Source organism: Phycodurus eques, chromosome 13 (assembly GCF_024500275.1).
Source record: "Phycodurus eques isolate BA_2022a chromosome 13, UOR_Pequ_1.1, whole genome shotgun sequence".
NCBI classification, from domain to species: Eukaryota; Metazoa; Chordata; class Actinopteri; order Syngnathiformes; family Syngnathidae; genus Phycodurus; species Phycodurus eques.
Window position 1 is genome coordinate 16,018,374 of NC_084537.1, and position 27,051 is coordinate 16,045,424.

Here is a 27,051-nt window from a genome sequence, read left to right on the forward strand (position 1 = left end):
TCAAGAGGATGACGCTGTAGTGGAAGGTGGCTACAGTAAGCGGTGGGCGTGTTCTTGTTTTGATCTATCACTGGGAAGCCCGGTGTCATCTGTTGTGGAACAGACTTGACAGTCCAGACCTGTGAGGACCGGGTGGGCAGGGGATGCTGTACCTGGGAGACCACACTGCTCGAGCCCTACCTCTCTTTGGATGAGGATTCTTTTCACCATGTGTGACACATTTGGACATTTTTTGCATTTGTGCATCTGACCAAAGGAATAGATTTTAAATCCGATTCGAAAGACTGTGAGTGTCCAAGCTGGAAGTGCAAGCAGCATCTGAGGTGAGAGCACGTGTTTGTGTCATGCTCGTGGCGGTGGCGTTGGTGGCGGCGGGTGCGGTCTGCGGCTCCACTGCGTCGTCCTTCCCTCTCTAGCAAGTGCTGATGTGTGGCGTGGTAAAGCTGGCACCTGGGTAGGAGTTTGGTACCACCGGAACCGGAGGGGGCAGAGCTCCCCTTTTCCCCCTCGAGGGGAGGGAGCGTTGGGCCTTAAACCCAATGGCCCAGTTCGCCAGCCTCATCCCGGGTCACAGGGAGTCCTTCTAGCAAGCCGACCAATCGGATCGTACAATGGATGGACATCTCTGTGGATTTAAGGGGAATAGTGCACTGGTGCTCCTGCAAAGGTCAGAGTGTGAACTGGACGCATCAGGTGAAGACAGAAGATCTATTAGTTAACAAACCTGCGGGGACACAGGGCCACTGTAAGTACACACATGACATTAAAATGCATATAAAAGTTTGCATTTCCCTGTTTTCATTAAATGCAAAACAACAAAAACATCAGGCTGCTAGGTGCACGCTATGGCACCGCGTGCTCGCATGCATGAACGCGACCGTCCGCGCACCCCGTCAGCCGGTGATTGGCTTGCAATCTTTTTGACATTGTGCCTGCAGAATATCCACGCTGCCCTTCTCCTGTCACGCGGTTGCCTGGAAACAGAAACTGTGCGCCACTTTCATTTACATCTCAACCAAAGTGCACATCTGTGTAACAACTGTTGCAGCCAATGTCAACTGGGGCAACACAGGCAAAAGCAGAGGAATGACTAGCTATAGAAAAAAAAAAAAAGACGATGGCAACAGAGCAGAGTGGGTGGGGGGGAATTAGGTTTAGGTTACTGAGGTAAAAATGGGATTTTTGACAGGTTTTATGGAGATGAGCGAATAAGAGTAGCATTTTACATTGATGAGTTAGGACAATCCAATGTGAAAGGTTCGGCTGATGAAAACAGTGTCATAAACAAGCTGACTCCCGTGCTGACTGCTGATGCAGGTTTACGGGGATTAGGCAGACAGGCTTAATTCAGCTCAAACACTGTTTGAACTGTGCCTTCCTAGCGCTGCATCCTTCACACGTTGAACCGGTGCACTTCTGTCCTTTGAAACCGAGTTGTATTCCATTTTGAGACATTTAGATAGCTCAATATGCCTGCTCATCGGCGGTAAGACAGGGAGGGGAAAATAAAAAATACCTTGACATCTTTCAGTATTCGGTGACCTGGTTTGCACTATGAGATGCCGACTGCCTCCCTGCCACTCTAAAATACATGGCAGAAAAAAAAGTGTGAATGTGTAGCGGCAAGCAGATAAACCCAACGACCTCAGAGCCACGCTGGATTTATTCATAGACAAACACAAGGTAGACGGATGCCGAGGATGGTCAGACAATGGTCGGCCCTGTAATTTGGCTGCCCTCCAAGTACCCCCCCCCACGTACCCCCACACACACAGAGGCAAACATACAGTTATCACTGACCCCCTCCCCCTCTCTATGCACATTCAGTGGTTCTCTCACACGTAAACAAGCATGAGTCTTAGGCTCATCTGAAAACAGTGACCTACATAACAAAAGCAGGAGCTGTCTTCTCCTCCACCGCCGGCCTCTCCAAATTCACATTGTGCGCACATGTAGGGGTGAACGCACTCCCGTTCACACATATTCTGAACTCTCAATGTCCTCATTAGCCGCTGCATGCCTCATCTCGGGTGCAAAGTGGCTGCAAACAACTGAGAAAAAAAGAAGCTGAGAAGGAGCAAATGAGAGGCGCCGGTGTTGGTGCCGTTTTTGACACGCTCATCCACATTATGGTGCAATGCCTGTCACTGATGCTGTCAGTTTTTTTGTTTTTTTTTTACAGGAAAGGAACAACTCCAGTGCAGACTATTTTTAGACATCAAATATAAGACGCTTGTGCACGCGTGAAAAACCACGCACCGCAGTCGGGTAGAGATTCATCCGTGAGGCTGCTCCCAGGAGTATTACATTTTCTCATCAGAACGCACGACACATTTTCTTACACATGAAAGCTCCTTTTTTTAGTTCCCATCAGAGTCACAGCATGGTCAAAGCGAGCAATTTCAGCCAGAGAATTCGCAAGCACCAAAACAGCCAAAACAGAAACTGTACTGCAAATTTCAACATTGAACAGACGATCCCTTCACTGTTTGCGTATTGCTGCAGTTGTTCATGTGTGTTTGCGGCTACTGCATGTATCTACATGTCACATGATCTTGGAGGATGTCGCAATCCTCCAAGGAAACGGACATGATGCAAAGCTCATTAGTAGCACAAATATTCCACGTAAACCGTAAGAAATCGTGAAAACAACAAGAGGAAAAATAGCTCAGCCATCTTTGGTTTTCTTCTCACTGAGGATGACCTTGAAAAATGAAAGTTGAAAGAAGAATCCCTGAAAGAGCTCCATATTTGTTCTACTATTAGGGCTATTAATCACACCCTTATTTTGTGCTTCCAGTGGAATCATTTGAAGAATGATGAGCTCCAAGGAGGAGGAAACTATTCGCTTCTTCCAGTACGTCGAGGAGAATGGACTGAAAGCCTACAACGGTCTGCTGGCTCAGAACCTGGACCACGCCAGGAATGAGAAGAATAGGATATACCTGCAGGAGAAAAACGACAAGAAGAGAAAACAGGAGGAAGCCATAAGGAGGTAGGATGATAATTTGACGCACACTCCAAAACAAGGGGGACAACAGCAGATTAAATAGCAACATTACAAGCATGTACAGTGGTGCCTTGAGATACGAATGTACTCAGCTCACTTTACAATAAGCAGCAGTTTGGCAGATGGTGAAAAATTCTTGAAAAAAAAGTGGTTTCAAGGTGTTTAATGCCACTCCTAGTTTAAATTTACTTTACTACTTAATATAAAACAAAGAGAATTACATATGTATTTAAAGCAACTAGTGGACTTTAAGGCAAAGTTATGACTTTGCCTTAATGTCCACTAGTTTAATGCTAATGCATAAGGAAATGCCAAAGACGGGCGACCAAATAGCATCAGGCTCATATTTTTGTACAAAATAAAATAAAAGAATGTACCGGCATTACCAGATAACTAGCAACCCTTTATTGCTCAGTGACTGTTTTTCTCAATGTCTTTATGTCTCAAAAGCGTTCTCTGTCAATTGACTGTCTGTTGTCGTACAAGAGCGGCTCCAATTACCGGAGAAAAATTCCTTGTATGTTTTTTGGACATACTTGGCAAATAAAGATGATTCTGATCTAGTGGCTACGTCGAACACAAACACTACAGCAACACATATAGACAGTAAATCTCACAATTTTTTACAGACACGGGCAGATATTCTTTCTCCTGTGCAAAAAATGACTAATAATACAACAGCTTACTGAGTCACAGTAGTTGTGAAACTCCTACTTGTTTGTGTCTGATAAATGTATTATACTGCCGCGTTGTGGCCAATTAACACACAACAGAAAGAGCCGCAATCAATTAATCATGATTCACAAACTGTTTAATTCTTTGCATTTTGCTTAATTATGTTATTACTATGTTTTTATGGGTCCAATACTGTATTATAGAAATGCATTACAATTTTACTTTATTGTTTTTTGGGGGGAAGCTTAAACCTATTATAAACCTATGATGATGATTTGAGATGAAGTGTTTTGAGCTACGAGGGTGGTCAGGAAACAAATTAAACACGTATCTCGAGGACGCAATGTACATACAATACTTTATGTATGTACGGTTGTGTTTTAGGGTGATTGCATGAATGAAGAGTATTAGCCTTTGCCCTGCATCTGAAGAGGTAAAATGCCACTGTGTTCACAGCAGGAAGAGGTTGTAAGAATTGGGCCAAGTGGCCGCAGGGTCCTTTGGGTGCAGGCAGTTTGCCACATTTGGAGGATTGCAAGAGCAGTCTACGCCCACCCATGATCTCGGGAGGATAATTAGTTTTTCACTTTTAGATTTATTTGGGACTAGGATTGAGGTCATCACTGCTCCATTTTTGGGGGATCTTTTAGAATTAGGAAAAATAGCATTGGCCAACAGTTGACACATTCAGTGTTTTTCAGCTGGGACAACGTCGTCATTTGTGGACGTCAAACTGTATTGTCTTTGCAACCTCTTTCATGTACGCATCAACTGTTCCAAAAACTGAGCCTAAAAGATGCACGCTCTTGCAACGTGAGCGGCACGTGCATATGGCATGCTCGTTGTGGGGTAGGATAGGGAACAGTGAGTCATCGAGGAACAGGACGGACCGTGCAGAAGGATTTGGAAAGATATTAGTGTGGTGACACTAAAACTTTGCACACCATGCCACCAGAATACACAGGAGTCACAATAAAGCAATCGTATAGAGCAGTGGTTCTCAAACCTTTTACACCAAGTACCACTTAAAAAAAAAAACTGAATTCTCCAAGTGCCACTATTGTGACCAACATCAAAATACAGTAGCGGAGTAGAAACATGGAGGTCAGGTTTGATGAATTTACTTTAAAAACACAAATAGGAAAGCAAGGCACGCAGATAAAAATCTAAGTACGAAATAAAGTCCCCCCAAAAAAAGGTACAAAGAACACTGGGGATTAATTCATCACAACAGAAAAGAGAACATGACAAGGGAAACGTGACTACAGCAACAATGATCTGACAGAGACTGAACAAACCAGGGGAACTAAATTACAACATCTATTGAACGTAAAAGTTAAATACAACTAAATAGCCATTCATTTTTCATAACCGCTTGTCCTGTTCAAAGTCACTGGATGAACTGTACCCTATTCCAACTGACTTTAGACGAAAGGCAGACAACAGCCTGGACTGGTCACCAGAAAATCACAGGTGACACACAGTGACAGAGAACCATTCCCACATACTTTAAAATGTCCATGAATTGGAACTGAACCCACACTGTCTTCACGGAAGGCAGGCAAGTGAACTACGGTACTGTCAGTGACTATATGCAGAAAAATAAATAAATAAAAACCAAGGAAAAACATTTTTTATTCATATCAAAATTACTTTTACCCACTTTCATTAAAAGCAACCACTTTAGTATTAACTATAGCATATTCTGGATTAACCTACTTAATTAAAAGCTCAGCCATGCTTTGAGTGTGTTCCACCAAAAAAAAAAAAAATAATAATTCCTGTGTAATACCCCCCCCCCATCCCAAATTTCTTTGATAATTTTCATATTGAAGGGGAAGTTTGCACTGTTCAAATTGCTAGCAAGATTTTAATGTAGCCTCACTTCACTAATCCCTCTCCCGCCTTTCGTATCTGACCACAGCCGCGCCCCTCATTAACGTGCACAAGCGGAATTCTCAAACATTGACATTGCCGGCATGCAATGATGAAAGTCTGTAGTTGTGATAATAGGTCAGAGAGAACGCATATCCAGCTCAGCCAAAATAGCAGCACTAGCAATACTAAGCGGATATTCGCTGTAAATAAACCAACGTTAGCCATGGCTGCTACGATAATAGCATGACTTAAATCGTAAGGTCTCTAAAGGAGTGTTAATATAAGTAAATGTTACCAGTTTGAAGTTTAATTTTCGGAATGTACAATCGATTAAAAATAAAAAAGAGGTCTGTCAAGCAGAAATGTTCCCAATTCCGCATCGACTGAAATCACTCAGCTGTCTGACGTCCCTTTGCTCTACTTCTGTTTGCTAGTTTTATGCCTAGTTGTTGGCAAATGAGCCATGGGCGTGTTTTTTTTCTTTTCCTGAGATGGATATTCCACCGCCGGCACGGTGATGACTGGTTACCACATCTGCCTCACAGTTCTGGGGACCGGGGTTCAAATCCCGGCTCCGCCTGTGTGGAGTTTTCATGAGAAAACCCACCCCGTGCCAGGGTGGGTTTTCTCCAGGCACTCCGGTTTCCTTCCACATCCCATAAACATGCATGGTAGGTGACTTGAGGACTCTAAATTGCCCGTGGGTGTGAATGTGAATGCGAATGTTGTTTGTTTGTATGTGCCCTGCGATTGGCTGCCGACCGGTTCAGGGTGTACCCCACCTCCCGCCCGAAGATAGCTGGGATAGGCTCCAGTAGCCCGCGATTCTAATGAGGATAAGCTGTAAAGAAAATGGATGGATATTTCACCATAGTTTAAGCAAAGCTCCTGAAGCCCAAGGTAACAGGTCAGCACAGGTATGCGGGGGGGTGCTTTCTATGAGTGTGCCTGCAAGTGCACGAGAAAGATTGACACCTCATCTGTCACATCTTCTGTCTCCAAAGAAAATTAACTGTAACTGGTTTTCAGATTATTTGATTTTGCTTTTATTTGATTTTGCTTTTTTTTAGCCACTCAGCAAAGCAAAAACATACACGTGGCAAAGACCCCATAATTCCCGCTAAGAACCCAGGTTAAAATTGGCTTCTCCATGATATAGAAAAATCTTAGAACAGTCAAGATGTATAACTTCAACATACTTCCTCGACAGCAATTACTACTTTCCTATTAGCCACGGCTTTGGCACCATTTTATGGCTTCTTAGGGCGTTACAGCAAGAGCACCAAAACTGTGAATTGGTCTGCTTTTCAGCCAAAAACAGACAAAAGCTTCCACAGAAAAAACGCAAATAGGTGGTGCTCACTGTACACGCATTCATATTGCTGAAAATCGTACCGTGCTTGACTTTTTGTGCAATTTAATTTCTAAACAGAAAACACTGATGCTAAGCCGGTAGTAAAATCTAATTAAAAAGTGCGAAACAACATCTTGTGAAGAGGTCATATGACTTATAATGTGCTTCCACATCTGACACAGTGGTAAGACTGCATATAGTTTGTAGAGTCAGATTTCAACTGTACTGTATTACTCATGCAACAGAAAGGACCGGATGGTAATTTGGTGACTGTTCCAGGACAAGCCGATGCCCGAGGACAGAGGCGTCTACCGTCCTGTTACCCTTGCAGTCTTTCAACTGTTGCCCAATGCTGAAATATTCATAGTCAGTCACTGGAGGACGCGCCTAAAAAAAAAATAACTGGATTTTTTATGAGGCATATATGTAGGTCGATTAGATGACCCCCATGCCTCCACCCCCTCAAATCCCTCTGGGTTTTTTTCTTCATAGTAACTGACTGAGAATGAATGAGAGAGCTCACGTTCACTGATATAAATATGGCTGATTTTGAGTGCGCGCGTGAGCAAAATAATAGATACATTATCAGCGTGAGAGAAAAGATAGGAAGCGTGTGGGAGCAAAAATCCCTTCCAAGAGTAAGGAGGAGGGAGGCAGTGAGGGGGTGAAGAGAGAGAAAAATGTTTGTGATTAAATGTGAGCACCATTGCAGGAGATGTGTTTCTGCCTGGTGACAGCTGGAACAGCCAACGGCCAATCAGATCAACACGTTAGCTTCGAGTGAGGCCCGCCTTGTTGCCTGTCGCTACTTCCTATGTGGATTAAATATATATTCGATTTTATTTGAACAGTCATGCATATAAACAGACGTGCATATAATGTATTGTACATTTTTAGGTTGTTTTGCTTTGTCTTATTGAACCTGTGCTCTGTCATCGTAGCCAATCACTTGGGCAAGCAGCCTATAAATAAACCTACTGGTTGACACATACGTCGTAGCTCATATATTTGGATGCACAGATGCACCCAGAAAAAAAATAAACATGAGATTCAAGGATTATTATTATTATTATATATATTTTTTTATCTGTACTGCAAAAACGCAATAGATAACATTAAGGAATTAAGTAATATTTTACTGTATTTAAGCAGAATTATCTGCCAATAGAACAGTCAATTTTGACGTGCTAAGATTTCTTAAAACAAGTAACAATAGCTAGCCTCAAAACACTAGTGACCATCTTTAAGAAGAAGAAGAATATTTTATTGTCATGAACATGCATGCATGCACACGAAATTTGTTCTCTGCATTTAACCCATCACAGTGAACACGTACACATTAGTGGAACACAATGGAGCAGGGGGCAGCTACTGTATTTATACTTCAAAAAAGTAGATCTGTACTAAGAATTACTTTTTTTATTGTAAAAGTTAATGTTCTTAATTAAATCGAGCATTTGCCAGTGCAAACACCCACCTTTCATATTTTCAGCTAAACTTACTCATAGCCAGTAACTTACTTAATATTTTTAGTAAAAAATGCTTGAAGCAAGTAAAACACTCCTACACAAAAACTGCCTGGTAAGAACAAATCTGTTGACTGACAAAAATCATATTTTGGCTTAAATTTGAGATAATTAAGCTTTAGTTTTTGCATGCACTGGCATTGATGTGCGGTTTTCACAAATAACGACCACATTGCAGTTCATTAAAAAAACATAAGCACTGTGAATCTACAGGTTGACGCAAGATCCGCCTCATAAAACAGCGCACATGCCAGACAGGCGCATGTGTGCTTTATTGTTGTCGTTCTGTATCTTGTTTCTATGGGTACCGCGTTGCCAGGCAGATTACAGCTTGGGCCAGACCCCACCAAGCACCTTCTGTGCAGCAGCTGGCCGAGGGGGTGTCGGAGTCAGCAAAGTCACACACCCAGGGGTCTCACAACACATATATATACAAAAACATGTGAATGGAGCTTCTTATTATGACATTCATTTTAGCGTAACTGAGCTGCCTAGTGTTATCATTTGTTGTTACCTTTTTATTTTATTTACAATGTCGTTTCTCATTATTATTAATAAAAACCATAATAAAAAAATATATGACTAAAAATAACATGCAAAAACATTACTGATGTTGTGCTCCATTTTCTTCCATGATGCACACATCCATTAACGTATTCCACTCAGACATCATTAACGCTCCATTCAGGCCAATCGTGCATTTATAAGGATTGATTGTGTACACGCTGTGATTCCATAGTGTCGTCATGAGTGTAATAATGTGAACCCCGTCGATCCTATCCGGAAATTAAACTCTCATCAATGATTTGCCCTGAAAGAGAAGTGGTTCCCAGGGGGCAGCGGCACAGCTGTTAACACTGAAGTAACGCTCATGTGACATGCATTGAAACGCAAGTGTGTGAGAGAGAGGGAGAGAAAGAGACAGAAAGATTTTATATGTCAGGCGTGTTTTATGATTGCTGTACCCTGACAGGAAAAGCCTGGAGCATGGACGAACGAGGATGCAAGGATTTGATCCAAAAGTCACGTCCTTTTCATGATGTAATGTACAGTACAGTGAACGGCCACGCCTAATTGTGGTTTGCGATTCACAAATTCACCTTTCCACATTTGTATTCGTTATTTTTCTGCTATTTGCTGAAAAACACACAAATGATTTGCGCTCTTTCTATTATGCCCTAAAATGCCACATGATGGCGCCAAAGCCCTATCTAATAAGAAAGTAGTTATTGGTCTCAAGGAAGTATTATTGAAGTCGGTACTGTAAATCGGGGAGGAGCTAAGTTTAGCCTGGGTTGTTTGTGGAAGTTCGCCATGTGCATGCACATTTCTGGTGCATTTTTCTCTAAATTAAATAATGTCTAAGCCATTTATTTTTTAAGGGTAATGTAAGGGGAGTTTGAAATGTTCTAAGCGTTTCGGGTATCATTGTTTATGGTATATTTACAGTGTTCCCTCGCTATATTGTAATCTATCGATTTTTTCCCTGATCGTTTATGGGTTTTTATAGTATACTTACTGTCTATATGGTTTCGCTACGTTGCAAATTTTCACCTATTACCGGTAGGTCTGGAACGTATCCCCTGCAATAAACAGATTTACTTTGTTAATATAGACAATTACAGAGTTTTTCGCTTTTGATGGCTTTGGAAGCAACAGATGGATGTACTGTAGACAGATAACATAACATAACATAACATAACAATACTCACAGGGATATATGCTTTATCCACTCCAAAGAATGACTAATCATAATGCAGCTTACTGAGGACTGACCCAATGTCCACTAAATGGAAGCAACAATTGTGACAAAAAGTAATTGTTTACATTGAATTTATTTTTTAATGAAAAACAATATTATGAAGTGCTATTTTCCTCATTAAAAACAGAGACATGTTTTTTTTTTTGGGGGGGGGGGATTTTTCTCATTAAAAACATTTTTTTTTTGGGGGGTGCTTGAATAGATTAATGGTGTTCCATTCATTTCAATAGACAATGATGATTTCAGATATAGTGTTTTGAGATACGAGCTTGGTCATGGAATGAAATTAAGTCATACCTCAAGGCACCACTTTACGTGAAAGTTTTATGGCCTTTGCATGTACAGTATATACCGGTAATTGCAAGTGTCTCCTTTTCCCCCCTTGTGTAGGACGGGGGAGGATATAGCAACAGAAGGCAAGCACTTACGTATGGGCTCCATCACCATGCCAGACCCCCAGGAACGCATGCCTATGCCCCATCCGCACGCTCTAGCGTGTGGGCAGAGCTTCTCTGTGCGCTCACAGTCCCTTCACTCTGTGGGTGGCAACAGCGGGGGCGGAGACGAAGAGGTGGGGAGTCCTACGTCCAGGAAGCAGCCCCCGCCCAAGCCCAGGAGGGACCCGGCCACCAAGCTAAGCATGTCGTCTGAGGCGGTGGACCACAGTCCCGTGTCCGCCTGCCGTGGAGACAGATGTGACGGTGAGTGGTGGTGGCACTTTGCACCAATGCGCGGCTCTATATTTAGCTCCTCTCTGAGGTGCCCTCTACAACCCCGCTTCTCCGACAATGACGTGACATCGAGCCAGCCAGTCCGATTCAACCATATTCACATACAATTGGATTAACAGATGCCCCACTCAATAGATGTAAAGCAGTGGTTTTCAAACCTTTTACATCAATTGCCACCTAGAAAAGCATATTTAGCAGTCCAGGTACCACCAACATGACCAACATTACAATACAGTAGCATAGTAGTCCCAGTGCTCAACAAAAAGTATATTTAATATAATTGTAAGCCACCGGGGAGAACATGCAAACTCCACGCAGGAAGGGCCGATTTCAACTCACGACCTCTGAACTCTGCGGGGGCTGCACAATTAACAATATGTGTTACCTTTTCATAGGTATTTTGAACTGAGCTTCCAGCTACACTTAACATATCATTAGGTATACCGCCAATGTCTATTGAGATTTAAAAAAGATGTACAGTATAACACGATATTGGAGATGGACATAATCATTGATTAGTCAATGATTCGTTCATTATAAGAAATGTGTCAATGGTGCGGAATGTCTTTTTGATTAATAGAATCTTGAAGTAAATGGATTGATTACCTGTTTACAGAAAGCAGAAAGGCAATGGGAATTATTCATTCAGAACATTTGAGTCATATGCCTTTAAAATATCCATATACAGTAATAAAACAAAACAAAGTACTTATATAATACAGTGGACCCCCACATAGTTCCGGTTCAGCACGCATGGAGTCACCTAGGTATATTCCTGCTTATTCAAGTATTTTTGGGGGTTAAAAAAATAAAAAATACAAATCCATCCCACGACTTCCGCTTATCCATGGTTGGATCACGGGGGCACTAGCCTGAGCATACTTCCCTCTGCCCAGCCGCATCGTCCAACTCTTCCGGGGGGATCACGAGGCATTCCCAGACTAACCAGGAGACATAGTCTCTCCATCGTGTCCTGGGATCTGTCCGGAACACCTCACCAGGGAGGCATCCTAACGAGATCCACGAGCCACCTCATCTGGCTCCTCTCGATGTGGAGGAGCAGCGGCTCGACTCTGAGCCCGTCCCGGATGACCAAGCTTCTCACCTTATCTCTTTTTTTTTTTTCCACGCAATTGTAATGGTCAACTTTTATTCACATATGTTCGCTAGTCACAGTTGGTTCTGCTCCCAATACCCCTGTGAATATAGGGGTCCACTATATATTATTTTGGTTACATTATTTGGCCATATCAGAGGGGCCAAATATTAAAATGATCAATTAAGAACTTTTTTACTCTTCAGCTTCACTGGCTAACTTCGGCCCAGCAGATTGTGAGTGCTCATGCGGCTCATGAATTGTTTTTTTTTTTGGCTGCACAGTCAGTGGGAAAAAGGGCCTTGACATTTCTGTGACTTTGTTTAAAAACTGTTACATAGTTTGAGGCAAATAGCCAATTAAAGCCCAAACATTTATTTTTTTCTGCTTTCAAACTGGTAAGATGAAATGTAGCGATGGCATAATTGAGATCTAGTAGCAGCACCCTGCAGCAATGTCAGTCTGTTTGGGCAAAATAAACACAGTATGCTCATTTGGCCACGGATCAAAACAAGGGCTTCATTATTGTAGCCTCTGTGTTCTAAAGGCTCTGATGGAGAGGATTGGACTTCAATGAGTTGAAATGAAATGTTTCCCCCAATGAGCATTTTGCATAGAGCGATCCACTGTGATATTGTTGCGAGTACATTTCAGTTCTGATGCTTGACTGCCAATGTGATGCGAAAGGACTCGCCCAGCCTGGCTGAGATTGGTGGGGATGTCCGTGTGTGCACACAGATCTTCCTTGGGCACCACGGCAACCATCATCCCACAGAAACAAGACCCCCTCTTGCCCGGCCAATCATAGCATCCCTGCGCAGCTCAGTCCAATAGGGCTGCAGAGATGCCGGAGTCTGAGGCCGTCCAGCCAATGGTGGCGTAGCTGTGGGGGTGTTCCTGGCTGAGGGGGAGGGTTGCGTGCACTGTCGCGGGAAGGGGAGGAGCTTGGTAGAGTAGAATTCATTCAGGAGTACCGAATGACCTAGATTTAATTTCCCCCAGGATGGGGGGTACAGTATTGAGGGTAAACACGACAGGGGAAGGGAGGGGTAGGGAAAAAAATAGCAATCGAGGGAGAGGAGAAGGGACAAGGAAGAGATGTCACGAGCAGTGCTGAAATGGATCCACCAAGCAAAGAATGCAGCTGCTGACCAAGGAACACACATGCATGCCTGCCACATAAAAATGCATGAATAAGATCACATAAATATTACAATGAATTCATAATATCCACAAAATCCTCTAAAGGAGTGATTTCCAAAAACTCTGCCATGAGAGCTCATCAGATAATTCACAGGAAATCATTTATTTCATTTAATTGGTGCAAAAATTACTTAAAAAAAAAAAAAATGTATCTGTTCATTTATCAATGCCAGCAACGTACAATGCTGAAAAAAAAAAAAAGCTGAACATTTAAATTATCTTCCACTAGATGGGAGATGGTAGAATGGACATTTGTATCCACCTGTTACCATTCATACAAGAGAAATTTTCCTCTTTTCTATTTAGTGTCTCAACACAAGAATAAAGTCTCAAAAATGTTGCAGATTTTAATTTAACAAATGTTATGTTGGTTCAAAACCTTTATGTAGTCTCATAATGGCGTTTGACGTATGTACTTTTAATAAATGCTCCCAGTGGGAACCTCGTGGGAAGTATTGCATAAACAAAAATGACACTGGCCGTTCCATTTTGAGTTTTATGGACAGCGCCATTTGTTTCAAATTTTCTCTTCCTTTTCTGAACTTTGTCTTTAACTCAACTTCCACAATGAGTCTTTCTCTCTTTTCCCGGCTCCGTCTCTCTTCATCTTTCTTTGTCTGGTCTGCGTGCAATCACTGATTACCACCCAAGATGCAGACTTGATTGTTTGAGTACGGGTCCCATAGGATGGCCTCACTCGTATGTAATTGGTCTGTACGTTTCTACACTACCATAAAGTCTGTAATGGTGTGTCGCGTGGGGCGGGTTGGTGGGTGTGAATGTCAAGCCCTGCTTTTCAGTCATTTCCCATCCCACCGTGCCGCCTCTAAACGTACAGTATATTTGAAACTCAAACGACTAGTTTTCCCCTGAAATGTGGACGAGACAATCAACCAGCATGTCTACAAAGACATCATGCATCGTTTACTTCATTCAGTTTGCACTCCAGGGGGATTATATCGAAGGGAAAAACTTTTGGATTGGAAATATATCTTTTGTGACACCAGTCCTGAAACTTTGCTGACGCAGCCCGTAGTTCTAGTTAATAAGCAATCGTGTCTATATATTTACACACTTCCAAACTCACTGACTACTCCTTTATTACCAATACAGAAAAATATATATCCCTCCATGCATTTATTTTCTATACTCCTCGTTCTCCTAAGGGTCGCAGATGAGCAATACCAGTAAGTTCCATCACACAACGTTTGAGGATGTGTACAGTTGTGTTTGTGTGTGTGTGTGTGTGTGTGTGTGTGTGTGTGTGTGATGACAATTCTGGTGAGTCATACAGTTATGGGAAGTATATTTGTGTGTCTGGGCCATCTGCTGTCTGAATTATTAAAGGCACAAAACCTGCAGCATGAACATATTCTGCCATGATCTGGCTCCCAGCAACACTCAGCACCAGCGGGCCTGTCAGCGGAAGGGGCACCCTGATCGAAACATCTCAGTATGTGACCCACAAATACACATTTACTAACTACTGTATGATGATGGTTCAATAGAGCAACGTGCAACACTCTGAGGAGATGACGTACTCTACTGCAGTAACTGGTCGAGCTAAACACATCATATAACCTCACTGCACCACATCAGAGGAGATTCACGCTGCAATGCCACGTCACCACAATCAGAAGGAAGCTCCAAAGCGTGTATTTGTGTGTGACCCAGATAACGCAGTTTTATACTGCTCCGCTGCTGTATATGTGGCCTACAAACACGCATATGCCTGAACCATTCCCACATACCTGACTCAAGATACTGCCCTTAACCATGCACATTGACCTACATTTGACCCAGTGAACCATACAACATGTTGCCTTGCATTAACGCTTAAAATTTGTTCAACGATTCATTCAAAAAACAAAAACACAAGCGCCCGTCAGTGATTGAAAAAGAAAAGCCCATAGCAATAATGGAAATAGTCAGTCAAACACACTTTCCTTTACTTCTTTACCCTCCATTACGCATCTGACTTGTCAATGTTATTTGGTACAAAGTTAAAAAATAAGTTAACCAATGTAAGATGACGAATTTGAGTCTTATTCCTTTCAATGTAACTCCACTTAAACTTCTACTGTATATAAAGGCCTACCCAGTGTTACCTTGACTTACAAGTCATTCCGTGACTGAGCTCGTAACCTCAATTTACTCATACCTCAAATTGTGAGTGAGACGTGGGATGCTGGTCAGATGCTGTTACGTTCTCTGCCGCCATCTGGCAGTGGCGTATCCGAAGTTCGCTCATATTTCAAATTTTGGCTTGCAAAACAAAGAAAAATAATACCACTGTAGTCTTCATCTTCTCTTATGTAGTTCTTTCATGGTAGTTCCATCTTTTGGAATACGTTTTACCAAAAAGCCATGGAAAAAGCAAAACCCACTTGTTCTTGTGCTTGCTGTACTGAGGTCTCTTGAGATGCACGAGTCATAAAATTCATTTGTCTATGACTTCTGCAATAAAATGGATGCATGCAAATTGTTACAGAGTGCATGATTGAGTTTCTCCATCTTCCTCTCTTGCAGCTCAAGGATGTAGTGAGGAGTGCCGGAGGGTGCCACCACCCAAACCCAAGAGGAACCCAAACACACAACTGAGCGTTTCTTTTGATGAATCATACATCAAAATCCACGGAGGCGGCGGAGTGTGCCCTCCCAAAGGTGCCCTCCACCGCACCTGCTCCCCGTGCGAACGTAACACCTCTCCGCTGCAGAGCGACGAGAGCCCCACCGACGACTGTGAGGATGAGCCCGTCTACATTGAGATGGGCGGGATAGATGTCGGTGCGCGAGAACTCTCAAAAAGCGAGGACGAGGAGCCAGGGGAGTCCGTGTATGAGGAGATGAAGTACCCCATGCTGGATGATATGGAATACCGTACGGACCCGGTGGGATGCCGCTCGGCATGTCCTACCCCTGCACCGTATGACCCTGAACCTCTCAGTCGATGCTCCACTCCGAGAAATATTCCTTTCTGTGACATTCCAGCACCGTTCCCCAATTTGCTGACCCACAGGCCTCCACTGCTGGTGTTCCCCCCAGCACCGGCCCAATGCTCACCCAACTCAGACGAGTCTCCCCTCACCCCACTTGATGTCACCAAATTGCCAATGCTGGAGAACCAATCTTACACCAAATCGCCGACCTCCTCTGCCGAGCCGCCCTCCTCTGCGCACATCCGCAGAGAGCTCACGGCCACTCCGACCCTCACCGTCTCTGGGCGCTCCTCCGCACCTCCCCTGCCCTGTACTCTCTACAAATCTTCCACCTCATCTTCCTATCAGCGCAGTCACTCAGCATGCCCATCGCCAGTCAGCATGGGCCGCTGCCTTACCCCTTTGAGCCTCATGCGAACGCCGCCTTTCGACACTCCAGTGCCATTTCCGGGGGGTCTGCCAAGGAGCGCCTCGGCCACCCCTCACGGCAAAGGGTCGCCGCCCCAAGATGGCGTGGGGCGACTACATGGCTCCATGCAGAATGTGTCGACAGGGCGTTCGCGGACACCCACGAGCCCGCTAGATGAACTGACCAACCTGTTTACCACTGGAAGGAACATGTTGAAGAAAAACGCCAGCGGGAGAAAATCCAAAGAGCCCGGAGAGAGTGAGTCATTTCACACATTTTCCTTAAAAATCAATGGGTATCATCCACCCTCATAGAAGATGATGAGAGCTAGCAATTCCAAATTCAAACAGACGCTCCTCGGTTTACAATTGAGTTCTGTTTCAATGGCCGCAACATAACCCATGTTTTTTACGTTGCGCCGTAGATAGGCACCTAGACTCTAATTAAGTCATGATTACAGTAAATATTGTTATGAAAAACACTTATAGGCCAGATATACAGAAAATAACTTCTTCCCTTTTCAAGGATTGGGACACTGAATTATCCTCTTCCATCTCTCCCTGTCCTCTGCATCTTCTTGCCTTATTCAAGCTACCTATCAAAGTATTTCCTCAACACATCCATAAATCTCCTCTTTGGTCTTTCTCTTTCCCTCCTACTTGGCGATTCCATTTCCAGCTTCTACTGATATAGCCACTGTCTCGCTTCTGATCATGTCCAAACTGTCTCAACCTGGTCTCTCTAGCTTTGTTTCCAAACCTTCCAGTGTGTGCTGTGCATCTGATGACCTCAGTCCTGATCTTGTCCATCCTCATCAGTGTCAAAGAGAATCTCAGCATCTTCAACTGTGCCACCTTTATCTCTGTCCTATTATCTCGCCATTGATACCATCTCCAAACTATGCAGCATGGTTTATCTTACTACCATCCTACAAATGTTTCTTTTTTTTAGCTGATGCTCTTCTGTCAGAGATCACTCCTGACACTTTCACCCACCCGCTCCATCCTGCCTGGACTCTCTTCTTCACCTCTCTTCCACGTTGCCATGGACATGGATTCTTAGGCCACTGCACAAACGAGTTCATCGTGTGCACAAATTATTGTATGGCAGGACCGTCGTGAATTGAGGACCCACTGTAATAATTTACTGTATCAATGCAAGGAAACAGCATTCTAAATAATGGTGCTTTGGCCAAAAAAGAAGTAGGTTTTAGGTCCACTTCACCCAGATTTTGCATTGTCCAGTTGTCTCAGTAAAAGATAAATTAGGCAGCTTTATCACTCTTCTCATATGGGGCCGTGGCATGTGCTTGTGGCTTCCTATGCGCCCTTCTATTTGTTTTAATCTACGTGCTGCAGTGCGCCAAGTCTGATACAAATAGTGTTATTAAAACTGAAGGGATTACAGTGGAAAGCAGGCAGCAGGTCTTTCTATCAGCCCTGTGACATAAGGGTGTTACACAGGATTCCATTTTTTTTAGTCCCAAGAGCACTTGAAATTGGAGTACAGTCTACATTGTGCAAAATAAATTATTAGTAGATATTAGGTCAGTTTGAGACGTTCCACGTTTTTAATTCATCAAGACATAAATCATACAAGAATTACAAACAGCCCACAAAACTATCCTTACTCTTTCCTCTTACCAACTACAACATAGCAACAGTGGAAAGAAGAAAAATGCCTTTCTTATTTGTAGCTTCCCTCCCTCTGGGTAGAGCAGCCAATCACAGATCAGGACATGCTGGTGCTTGGCGGAGCAACACGCTCCTGATGTGCACAGAGCATAGCACTCAACTCCAATCTAACACCTCATCGGAGCATTACAGATTTTCTTGCCTGTCCAATCACAGTATGGTCTACTTAGAGCTCTTGCCAATCAGATTGCTGCTGCAGCTTTTACACTCTGCAGGCAATTTAGGGCATCTTGATGTTGACATTAATGGAACTTGAGTTTACCATATGTCCAAAAGTAAGGCACCTTTGCGGTTTTATTATCAATTGTATTATTTCCAAATGAGGAGATGGAAAACATTACATTTCAAAAATGTATTACTGTGAGCTCAGCTGCTGTTGTTTAAGACCATATGTTCCTTCAGCAGAACAGACATTGAAATCATTAGAGTAGTCGCACAACGTGTGTGTGTGTGTGTGTGTGGTGGTTGGTCTGTTGGCGTCCATCTCAATGCACGCACAAGCACAATCATGAACATGGGACATCATTTTTGTCTCTCTCCCAAGCAACAACAACTAGTTTGACCCACTTACCAACTGGTTAATCGCCACACATGCGTAGACATAAAGATTGCATATGTGACCCATGCCTATACTTGGTACTATTACGTAAGAGCCCATATAGGACCACGGTACCGCCTTGTGATGTGCAGAGGTGAGCTATAATGTCTTTATTGTGTTTCTACACATACACACACAGTAATGTAATGTGTGGAAACACAGTATTGTCAAGGAACGATCTGAGCGTATCATGAAGACATAAGAAGCGGGTTTCAGCCAGAGGCACTGTTTAGTGTTTAAGGATGTGTTAAAATAATAATTTATGTATTGTAGATGTGCCACTTATACTACTAACAATAATACAGCTACTACTACTACTACTACTACTACTACTACTACTAATAATAATAATAATAATAATAAAATTTTTGCAAACTAAAAATCATAATAATTACAGGAATTTCTTTTGGTACTTTGTATGCTGTTAGTGCCACCTAGAGAACAATTTATTGTAACGCAGCAATCTGAACCAGACTGTCCTGTTGATATTCTACAGGAGAGGGCCACCATACTAAAACATATTCAGTCCAACACGACACCGCTGAAAACTAAATTACTTACTTGATAGTGTGATTCAAAACTTTCCATTATCTTTGAAAAGTCACAAATTATGCTGGGATTTGCATGTCATGAATTTGTATCTACAAATTGAGGAACCTCATGTATCATTCAATAATAAGCGTGTAAAAAAAAAACATTTGGATGCTTAAATCTCTCGATTAAATTAATCTCTAAATATGTGTACCTTTTCTTTTTATTTACAGCTGAATTGAAAAGTAAGTCCCACAGTGATTCCAAACGTGAAGGCAAGGAACGCCACAATCACAGCAAGGACTCCAAGCGAGACCCTAAGGAGCGCCACAGCAAAGAGTCCTCTCATCGCAGAGACAGAGACAAAGACAGAGACAGAGAAAAAGATAGAGACAAAGAAAGGGAACGATCCAGCAATGTGGAATCACTGTCTCACAGGCACAGCAGCAAAGAACGAAGCGGTATGGATGCACCACCTGTTCGCAGGGACAGCAGAGACAGCAGAGAACAAGGCTACAGCAGTGTGGAGCCCATTCCAGTTAGATGGGATTCTAAAGACCGGAGTGGCAGTTCCGTAGAACCAATTCCACTGATAAGAAGAGACTCAAAAGATAGAGGAATTAGCAATGGAGACCTGATGCCAAGACGAGACAGCAAGGACAGGGGTGCAGGACATGGAATGGAGTCTTTGCTTAAACAGGAGAGCAAAGACAGAGAGAGACTTCTCGATCAGGCACCAGAGTTGTTACCGAGACAAGACAGCAAAGAGAGTGCAAGGAATGGTGTAGACTGTAGACACGAAAGCAGAGAGAGACTGCTGGATCAGCCACCAGAGCTCTTACCCCGACAGGATAGCAGGGAACGAGTTAGGAACGGAGTCGATTCAAAGCACGAAAGCAGAGACAAGCCACCCGAGCTCCTAGCCCGACAGGAGAGTAAAGACAGATTTAGAACTGGTTCAGAATACAGGCACGATAGCAAAGACTATCGTCCCGATTTGTTACCCAGACAAGACAGCAAAGAGAAGGCGAGGAATGAAATGGAGCACAGACATGAGGGCAGAATAGACCAGCCACCTGAGATCCTTCCCAGACAAGAAACATCCAAAAGCAGCAACACTAAGGACAGGGTCTCTGAATCCAAGCATGACGGCAGAGATAGGAACATCCACAATGGAGCAGAACTTCCACCACCACTTCTACCCAGGCAGGACAGTAAAGATCTGAGCCGAACTGGCCTCGAAGTAAGACGAGACAGCAAGGACCGAAGTATGAACGGCTCAGATCACCACCAGTATGACAGTAAAATCACTAAGAGCCCTACTTCGAAGGAGTACAGGTATGACAGCAAAGAAAGGGGCTATAGAGCTGACGGAACGCCACGGCGAGAGAACAGAGCAAATCACAGCATGGAGCCATCGAAAGCACAAGAGAGGAATAGCAGCACAGTGTCGGGCCAGCATTCATCCACCACGACGCCTATTCACAAGAGCAGATCAACTGGTAGCCCCCCAATGACTGTGGGCACCGGAAATGGTGAGGATCCATTACTAAAAACGATATTGACCACAGATGTACTGTATGTACTATACCTCTAGGGGTGGTGTTACTGGGCTCCTACCCATAAAGCTATTAGTTTTGTACTCTTAACACTTCTACAGCTTGGGATCATACCGGCTGTACAGTTTGCATCAGTTCGGCATAGGTACTCAATCTTTTGGCTTCCATTCTCCTAAGAAGGAGAGGCTAGGAAACAGTCAAAAATAACTACAAAGTATCGGACATCGTCAGGATTTTCTTAAGCATTCCAATACCTATGTGGCTAAAAACTCAATTAGAGTGTATGTAGTTGTTGTACCTAGTAAGACCCGGTGATAGTGGTCGAATTTATGGTGGGATGCAATCAGTACCTAATACAACTTTGGTAGCCTTTTGTTTGTGTACTAACCAAAGGCAGAAGCTAGAAAGCTCCAGTATGTTTAATCAGAAATGGAATGTTCGCAGAAAAGTAAACAGCAGCAGTGAAAAGTCTAATCCAAGCTATATCGTGGTGACCTAAACTGAACTAGTGGTTAGCACATGTTCCTCATAGTCGAGAGGTTCAAAATTCTAATCTCGTCTAAGGCCCTCCTGTGTTGGGTTTGCATGTTCTCCCCGTGCTTGCGTGGATTTTCTCCGGGTACTCCACCTTCTTACTACAATCCCAAAACATGCATGTTAGGTTAATTGAAGAACATTTTTCAATAGGTGTGAATGTTCCTATGAATGGTTGTTTGTCCTTATGTGCCCCCCTATTGATAGGCAAACAGCCCAGGATGTATTACGTTCACGCCTCTAACCCAAATTCAGCTGGTTTTCCTTGTCTTCGTACATATGAAAGCAGCACCTAAATATGCCCGCTCACCTTCACTGTCTGCTAATCCTTCTCCAATGGGGACGCCACAAAGGAGAGCAGCAGAGACTCATCAGAGCCAGGTAAGCACATACGATTTCAAAACTGCCACCTGTCCATAAAATTTCATTGATAGTAGTCGTATCATTTTTGCGTATTTCTGCTAATTCACTAACACACAAACCAACCTTGTGCTTTCATACTTGGAGATGGTAATCACACTTAAAGATACTCAAGACTTAACTCAGTGAAGTTGATACAATGTTGCTGCCCCTCAGATGCCCCAGATGCCATGGATATGCGGAGACACCACCATGCTGGAGCAGATCGAAAGGAAGCGAACGCTCTGTAAAGAAATCCGCTCCAGACAACATCCTCACCTGCAGAGGTATCAGGAGAGGCCTCCTCCGGACAGGAGTGAGGACAGGCACCACGAGCGGAGTCAGTGCAAGCAAGAGAGCGCCTCAGTCCTCCCAGCTTGTGGGAAGAGCAGTGGGACCAAAAAGATCCATCCTCCTCCGTATCCGACACAGACAACTGTATTCTGGGACACTGCCATTTGACTTGATACAAACACAACTCACATCTGCCACACAACCCAGAATGATCCCCTTCCTCTCCCTTTGGGAACTTCAAGACAACCAATTAGAGCACCGGAGGGATGATGCTCGCTGATGTCAAAGGACAATGATGTTACCATAGCAATATTTCTGCTTGTTCAGGTTGTCATGTTTTCTTATCATCGCTGGTGATATTTGATATTTTTCTATTTCATGTGGCTGGATTCTTGTAATATAACTAGTAGAGTAGATATTTGATGAATAGATATTTTCTAAATCAGATGGGGATTAAAGAGCATCATAAATTATGTATAGTAGATGTAGATGCCATCTAACATTTGATATTTTCTTTTTTTTTGTTATATTGGTTATTTTGAGTTAAAATAATCTATGAATACTTGTCCTGTGGTAGCATAACTTTCTTATGCCCAACACTTTTTTGTGCTTAAAAACACTCAAATGAATGGTCTATTCAGTTTTGTCTGCATTTATTTGACATTTTCACTCTTGTATTGTAAGTTAAGGAGTTGTGTCGACATTAGGGATGGGTTTAATCGATTGTTAAGTGTGCAACGGATTGTTGATTAATTGTGGTTTGAAGCATTTAAGGCAAAATGGAGTGCACTCGGCGCTGTTGATTCAGTCTCAACTGGTTCGCTGTCAAAAGAGGGGCAACACGGCAGCTATCGGAAGTTCAGCTAAATCCACACAGGCAGCTTTTTTTTTCTCAATTCAGCACTGTTAGCAAAACAAGTTCAGCACAATCAGAGAGATTCTCCCATCCCATGAAAAGAATAACAACAACATGTGTCCCGTTGTCAATCAAGGAAATGTAAAATGCCCATCCCTAATGGACATGCTTTAGATTTCTATCCTTGCCTGCTCCAGTTTGTTCTACAATGCACAACAGTCACAGCTAGAACAGAAGCAGGAATCTTTGGGCAATTTAGTTTGTCTATTACGGTATGAAGTCATGTCATCAAATCCTTTGAAAGGGAAAAACTGTAGGCAGGGTGTAGTAGGTTGGCAGAGAAAGTGTGATTATTTCTGTAGTATTTTACGACACCAATACGGGTGTGTCGGAGAGGTAGCAAATTAGAATATACATTATTAACAGTATAATTTCCAAAACCAGCCAAAGCCTGTTTTAAACGAGAAACTGTGTGATTGCACTTTGGATGGGTTGGTTATTAGAAATGAGGTTGGTGACAACAGTTGGCTTATTGAACGCAGGCGCCTTTATTTTGCCATGCACACTGCAAATATCAGAACACAGTGTAAATAACAACCAGCCTGTACAATCAACACCTGAGCTTTTAGAACATGTCTTGATTTTACTGCAGATTATAATAGCCATATGCACTTGCTTAAGAAATACCTTTCAAGATAATGCTTATATACAGTATATATTTTTGAAAATGTGACAAGTTGTAAGCTGTGCCATGTGCATTTTATTTGGCAGGGAAGGTAAAAGATTCATTCGGGATTGGCTGTGTGTAACATGCAGTCACTGACTGATTGGTTGTCCCTGGATATATTGCGATTGGCTGGAAATTTTTACAGAGATCAACAAGGACCTATATCATGGCAAAGGCAAAAAAATTAATAAAAACGTGAATCTAAGGACAGGGGTTGCACAAAGGCCTCCGAATCTCTAAGGTTTTCAGAAGAAAACTGCACTGCCCATCATTGTTCCATTACATCCAATTAGGCTGGTAACATTGACCCCTCTCCCTCTGCTCTCTCCCACTACCTCAACCTCAACCTCCCACTTTCATCATCTCAATTGGTCCCCTTTTGCACATTAAAATGCAATGTCCACATTGCCAAATAGTATGGGTTTGACAGCTGAGCTACAGTACTCAGAATGCAAGTGCAGTAACCCTCTCAACACCACAGAGGTCCCGCTGTGTTGTACCCGTATGCGTGAGCGCGTGAGAGGGAGTGAGCTCTGTGTTTGTGTGTGCCTAGCTACACTGTATGCAAGTTTAATCTACAAGAAAAAAATATGATTGTTTTAAAATGTTAACTTTGCCCCACACCCATAATATTTGGGAAGGCGGGGTAGAGTTTGGAAATGTAATAACGATGATGTACAATCTTTTTGTGTGTATAAACGTGCACTGTGAAAAGGTAGAGAGAGCACCACACTGTCAGAGTCCTCTGTCTTATTGCACTGAGTGTTCTCTTGTTTTGCGTATTTAAAAAAATAAAAAAATAAAAAAAGGAAAATATGTTTGAAGGGGAAAAAAAAGTACAGTATTCTGATTGTCACTTGGGTTTGTTAAGAGAAATAAATAAATATGAACTTGAAACCTTCCATGGGGGGGGGGGGGGAAATGACTGATTGTGAAATTAATTATTTTCCACTACAGTATTGATGCAAACAGAAGAGGGTCAGCAAACATTGACATACACTGACTTAAATTCTAATATTTGTTCTTTGAAATTGTATTGCAATGTATATGTATGTATATAATTTATGGATTATTTGTAGGTTTTATCATTTTAACTGAGGACGAGCACAGTTTGGGTGACAGAAATAAAAGAAGCATTTCATTAGTAATTGACCGTGAGGATATGTATAAAAAAAAAAAAAAAAAAAGAAAAAATAGAAAACATATGAGGTTCTGAGTCAAGTTATCAGCCACCACCATCCATCTTCCATTGGTGATAATGTACAATTAGCAAAGTCATCATCTGTAAGAATATGTATTTAAAAAAAAAAAGCTAATTCTAAAACTAAGTCATACTCACAAGTTGATTTAAACAAATGCATGAAATGAGTTTGTCATGGTTTGTTTCCCTGTTCCTCTTAAGCGCGTGTTAAGCGAAAACGTGTGCTAAACTAAAGCATGAGCTAGGCTAAAGCATGTAGCTAAGGCAATGCTAACTGGTGTTACTTTAGATGCTAGCAATCACTTAGTTTTAGGTAATTAGTACAATGTCAAAACACCATTTAGTAGAAACAAATGCATTCTGGCGTTACCAGACACTGGGGTTTCCTTTGTCGCATAACAGGCATGTTGACGCTTTTTTCAGTCCAACTGGCAAACCGGCAACAGACTAAACCAAAACCTTTTATAGCAAAGGTGACTGGGGTTGTACCATATTCTGGCAAGGTAAGGGGGCATTTTACTTAGGTTGTCATAAAATATTTTTTTACAGGCTACAATTGTGTAACTTCATGTTTTGATGAGTAGTTTAATATGTAGTGATTTCAACAACAAAATGAAATGAATTACTAATCCAGAGGATGCTGTTCAAGGAACTGGGAAGGATGGTCAAGAACTGTGATTCCAAGCCACTGTGCCATGAGCGTTCATCAGGTGTGTTGTGGGAAATTATCAGATTTCACTTCATTGGCCCAAAAATTAATTTATCTTTGTTCATCTTTTGTATCTGTGCCAGCGATGTATAGTGACAGGCAAAACAGTTAAATGCTCGTCCACTAGATGGCATCAGGTACATTCATTCATTCATCTTCCGTTCCGCTTCTCCTCAATAGGGTCGCGGGCGTGCTAGAGCCTATCCCAGCTATCTTCGGGCGAGAGGCACCCTGAAACAGCCAATCACAGGGCACATATAAACAAACAACCATTCACACTCACATCCACACCTACGGGCAATTTAGAGCCTTCAGTTAACCGACCCTGCGTGTTTTTGGGATGCGGGAGGAGACTGATGTACCACGCAGGCATGGGGAGAACATGCAAACTCCACACAGGCGGGGCGGGGTTTTGAACCCCAGTCCTCAGAACTGTGAGGCGGATGTGCTAACCAGTCTCCCACTGTGCCCATCAGGTACAATTAAGCCGTAAATCCGACTGTTGCCGTTCATACAGCGGAATAATAGCTTTGTGTTGAACTAAAAGGGCCCCGATTTCACTCTCAATACATTTGTCAGTAAATTGAATTGAGGTAATCATTATTTCAGTATAGAGTAAACACTTTTTGTGAAATTTTTGTTTCATGGTGTGTCGTGTGATATTTCTCATGTAAAATATATGCCTTGCCTCAATAAAGGTTGGGAATCACTGGTCTCGAAGAGCAACATGTGTGGAAGCCATTATAGTCCATGGCCTCAATGTGTGCTTGATGTAGACATTTCATTCTTTGTAGTTTTTGTAGTAGTGTTTCTATTTCACATTTGTTATTTTTCTGTCAAGTTGGATTTTTCAAAACAAAAAATAAACAGAGCATCAGGCAATCCAAAGCATCCTTCTTCCACAGTTGGGCCAAATTTCCCAAAGTTCCTCTACTGTCTGAGGCAGACTTGGCACTGACTGGCTTTGCGTCGTTGTTCATCGGCAGCTTTGATGGTACTGGGCCTCGGCTTGACAAACTGATCTATGGGGCGTACTGCGGTCAGCCAGAAGCTGTAGAGGTTGGCGAAGTAGTGACACGCCCCTCGCGCACCCTGACACTCAATGATCGGGTGAGTTCGGAAATCCTTAAGGCAACTGCCAGAGGACGTCAGAGACTGACCGCCGCCCTCGTCACCTGCCCCTGTTTGCTGAAAAAGAAAAGACAAATACAAACTCAACGGTGATGACTAATCCATGTATTATTTGTTCTTTCTTTTCAATTGACAATAAAAAATAAAATAAAAATGACAAAACAATGTTTCTTAATCTTACACAAAAAAGTAACAAATGCCTGATTTTCAGATTTCAAAAAAACAAAATGGAAAA

The 27,051-nt window shown here is 42.7% G+C and overlaps 2 protein-coding genes across 4 annotated transcripts in view; one reads left to right on the forward strand and one right to left on the reverse strand.

Moving 5' to 3' along the window:
* On the forward strand, window positions 1–25,717 carry nyap2b (neuronal tyrosine-phosphorylated phosphoinositide-3-kinase adaptor 2b). Of its 3 annotated transcripts, none has more exons than XM_061695307.1 (7): window positions 1–745; window positions 2,801–2,995; window positions 10,596–10,906; window positions 15,765–16,841; window positions 19,640–20,941; window positions 21,853–21,880; window positions 22,076–25,717. In XM_061695307.1, exons 2-7 carry the CDS (start codon window positions 2,817–2,819, stop codon window positions 22,470–22,472), a joined length of 3,294 nt encoding a protein of 1,097 aa, XP_061551291.1. In that variant the 5' UTR covers window positions 1–745; window positions 2,801–2,816; the 3' UTR covers window positions 22,473–25,717. The 3 variants fall into 3 exon arrangements, with proteins under 3 accessions (XP_061551291.1, XP_061551292.1, XP_061551293.1); XM_061695308.1 differs by having other exon boundaries at window positions 21,786–21,880; window positions 22,076–22,442; XM_061695309.1 differs by having other exon boundaries at window positions 21,789–21,880; window positions 22,076–22,442.
* The window catches only part of LOC133412160 (collagen alpha-4(IV) chain-like), a 60,094-nt gene continuing 56,623 nt past the window's right edge, over window positions 23,581–27,051 (reverse strand). The window contains exon 52 of the mRNA XM_061695310.1: window positions 23,581–26,873. Coding sequence (XP_061551294.1) covers window positions 26,616–26,873 — 258 coding nt within the window. The 3' untranslated portion in view covers window positions 23,581–26,615. The remainder of the gene's footprint in view (window positions 26,874–27,051) is intronic.